Source organism: Anneissia japonica, unplaced genomic scaffold (assembly GCF_011630105.1).
Source record: "Anneissia japonica isolate Jap-2015-1 unplaced genomic scaffold, ASM1163010v1 scaffold287709_len1912824_cov184, whole genome shotgun sequence".
In the NCBI taxonomy this organism is placed as follows: domain Eukaryota; kingdom Metazoa; phylum Echinodermata; class Crinoidea; order Comatulida; family Comatulidae; genus Anneissia; species Anneissia japonica.
The window spans coordinates 26,333-28,353 of NW_022751466.1; the positions used below are offsets into that span (position 1 = coordinate 26,333).

The following is a 2,021-nucleotide window of genomic DNA, read 5'->3' on the forward strand; positions in this document are numbered from 1 at the left end:
AGATGTGTATATATATGTAGGCATATAGTATACAGTATTATTGTATAGGCCTATGTTTGTTCAAATAATAAACAAAATAAAAAGAAAACTTTGAGTTTTTAGACAGTAAAACACATCTTTTATTCTTAAATAAAAATGTTTGTGTTCTACTGTCTGTTTTTTTTTTAATCATTATGTTTGTGTGTATGCCTAGGCCTATGTAATAGGCTACAAATATAACATGAATCTAAATAACCAAAACATTTCAAGCGTGAGCGCACTGACCATTTTAGTGGATATTGTTAGACGCCTTAAAAATAATTCCATAAGTAGGATTATATTTGATGTTTTGATGATAAACTGGCAGCGAGTTTTAAATTAACATCAATATGGCTGTAGCGCTCATTGTCGGGGCGTTTCTTGATAAATCACATGACAAAGCATAAGCAGAAAAACCGATATGATCTTGCTGATGTACACGAAGGCTACACATCTGCAATTATGCTTATTGCTTAGAATAGTATTTATTACGGTATGTAATGCTTACCATTATTAGGCTCCACATAAAATACATTAATCAGTATGCTAATCGTAAGCAATGTTTGTAGTTTTACTGTAACTAGCGTCGATGATTGTTGAGTGTTTTTAGCACCAGCCATTTTAGCGTAAACGGCAAACCAGCAAAAAAAGGCTTTGAAAGCGTTATACATAGCGTACCGGGGAATTCCCGGGTATTTAATTAGGTCTTCATTATCCTTCTGGAGTTGTTATTCAGCTCCTTTTTCAAAGCTTTAGGCCATGGTCATCAATTAATAATGTGATATGAATATGGTAGTTGAGTTGTTTTATATCAATCAAAAGGAAAAATTACGAAAATGGCGTAAATTGGTAATGTGATTCACCCCATAACCTCAACGGAAGCCTCTGTATTTTTTTCCTTCGTGAATATGAAGTAAATCCGCTCGAAATCGCGGCAGGCCTAAAAAAGTAGCTCAATACCGTTGAATTGCACAAATCAATCGTGTGTTAGATATGAGCTGAGTTTTATAGGCCTAATACCTGAATTATTTTATTCAGTTCATTGACGTAATTCAAGAAATTGACACCGTGAGCTAGACTAGATCTTAAGCAGGCTTTTACTCATTGTCACAATATTAAAATAGGCCTACGTTAAAAAAAACCCCCAAAAAACAAACAAAACAATTTTCTAGTACAATAATACTAGATTCCGAAAGGTCCACTGGTTAATCTCAGATAAGAAAGTATAATACATACTCCAAGTATTGAAATACACGCCATCGTGTTGGGATTCAATATTTCGACATTAAATTTCATCATCAGGAATACTAGATTCTATTACATTACAGTATATATAATAATACAATAAGGCAAAAGAATAATTGCTGTGTATACACTCAATCTGAAAATCAGGGTCGGCTGGCAATTTCATACTATGGGTCTAAACATAGTTCTAGGTTCATTCACCCCACTGGTTGGTAAAGGGGCCCCACACGGCCACGGAAAACACCCATAAGGAGGTATCAAATGACTGTTGACCGCTATAAAGTTTAAAACTATTTTTACAACATTATCGACAGTATATAGTTATTTGCTTTAGCGATTTACTCTCTATCCAGGTTTGCCTAAAAATCCTGAAAATGATTTAAGTTTTTACATGGACATCTTCACCAATGTATTGGCACCGCGGTACAGAATTATCCTGATTTTGCTATCACAAGATAACACGTGTTGAAACTCAACAAGATTCTAACAACATTGATTGACATTCAAAAATCACAAGTAAAAAATGTTGTAACCAATTATTGAAATATAACATTAAATAAACAAGGTGAAAGCATTAACTCCTAGCACTGAGCATCAAAACAAAACGCCTTCCCGATCCCAGCTACAGTTAAAGACAACTAGGAGAATACAACTTAATATTTAACTTCTACCATCCCGAACCTATTTTCAGTTTTGCTCTTTAAAAGCCAGGCTCCAGATGTGTTGTAGGCAACAAATTATTTTTCTAAGATACGAAA

General features: G+C 34.0%; 1 protein-coding gene across 1 annotated transcript in view; it reads right to left on the bottom strand.

Moving 5' to 3' along the window:
• Window positions 1-638, bottom strand: part of LOC117121654 — a 25,352-nt gene extending 24,714 nt beyond the window's left edge. Inside the window, exon 1 of the mRNA XM_033266899.1 lies at window positions 527-638. Coding sequence (XP_033122790.1) covers window positions 527-638 — 112 coding nt within the window. The remainder of the gene's footprint in view (window positions 1-526) is intronic.
• Window positions 639-2,021: the final 1,383 nt, after the last annotated feature.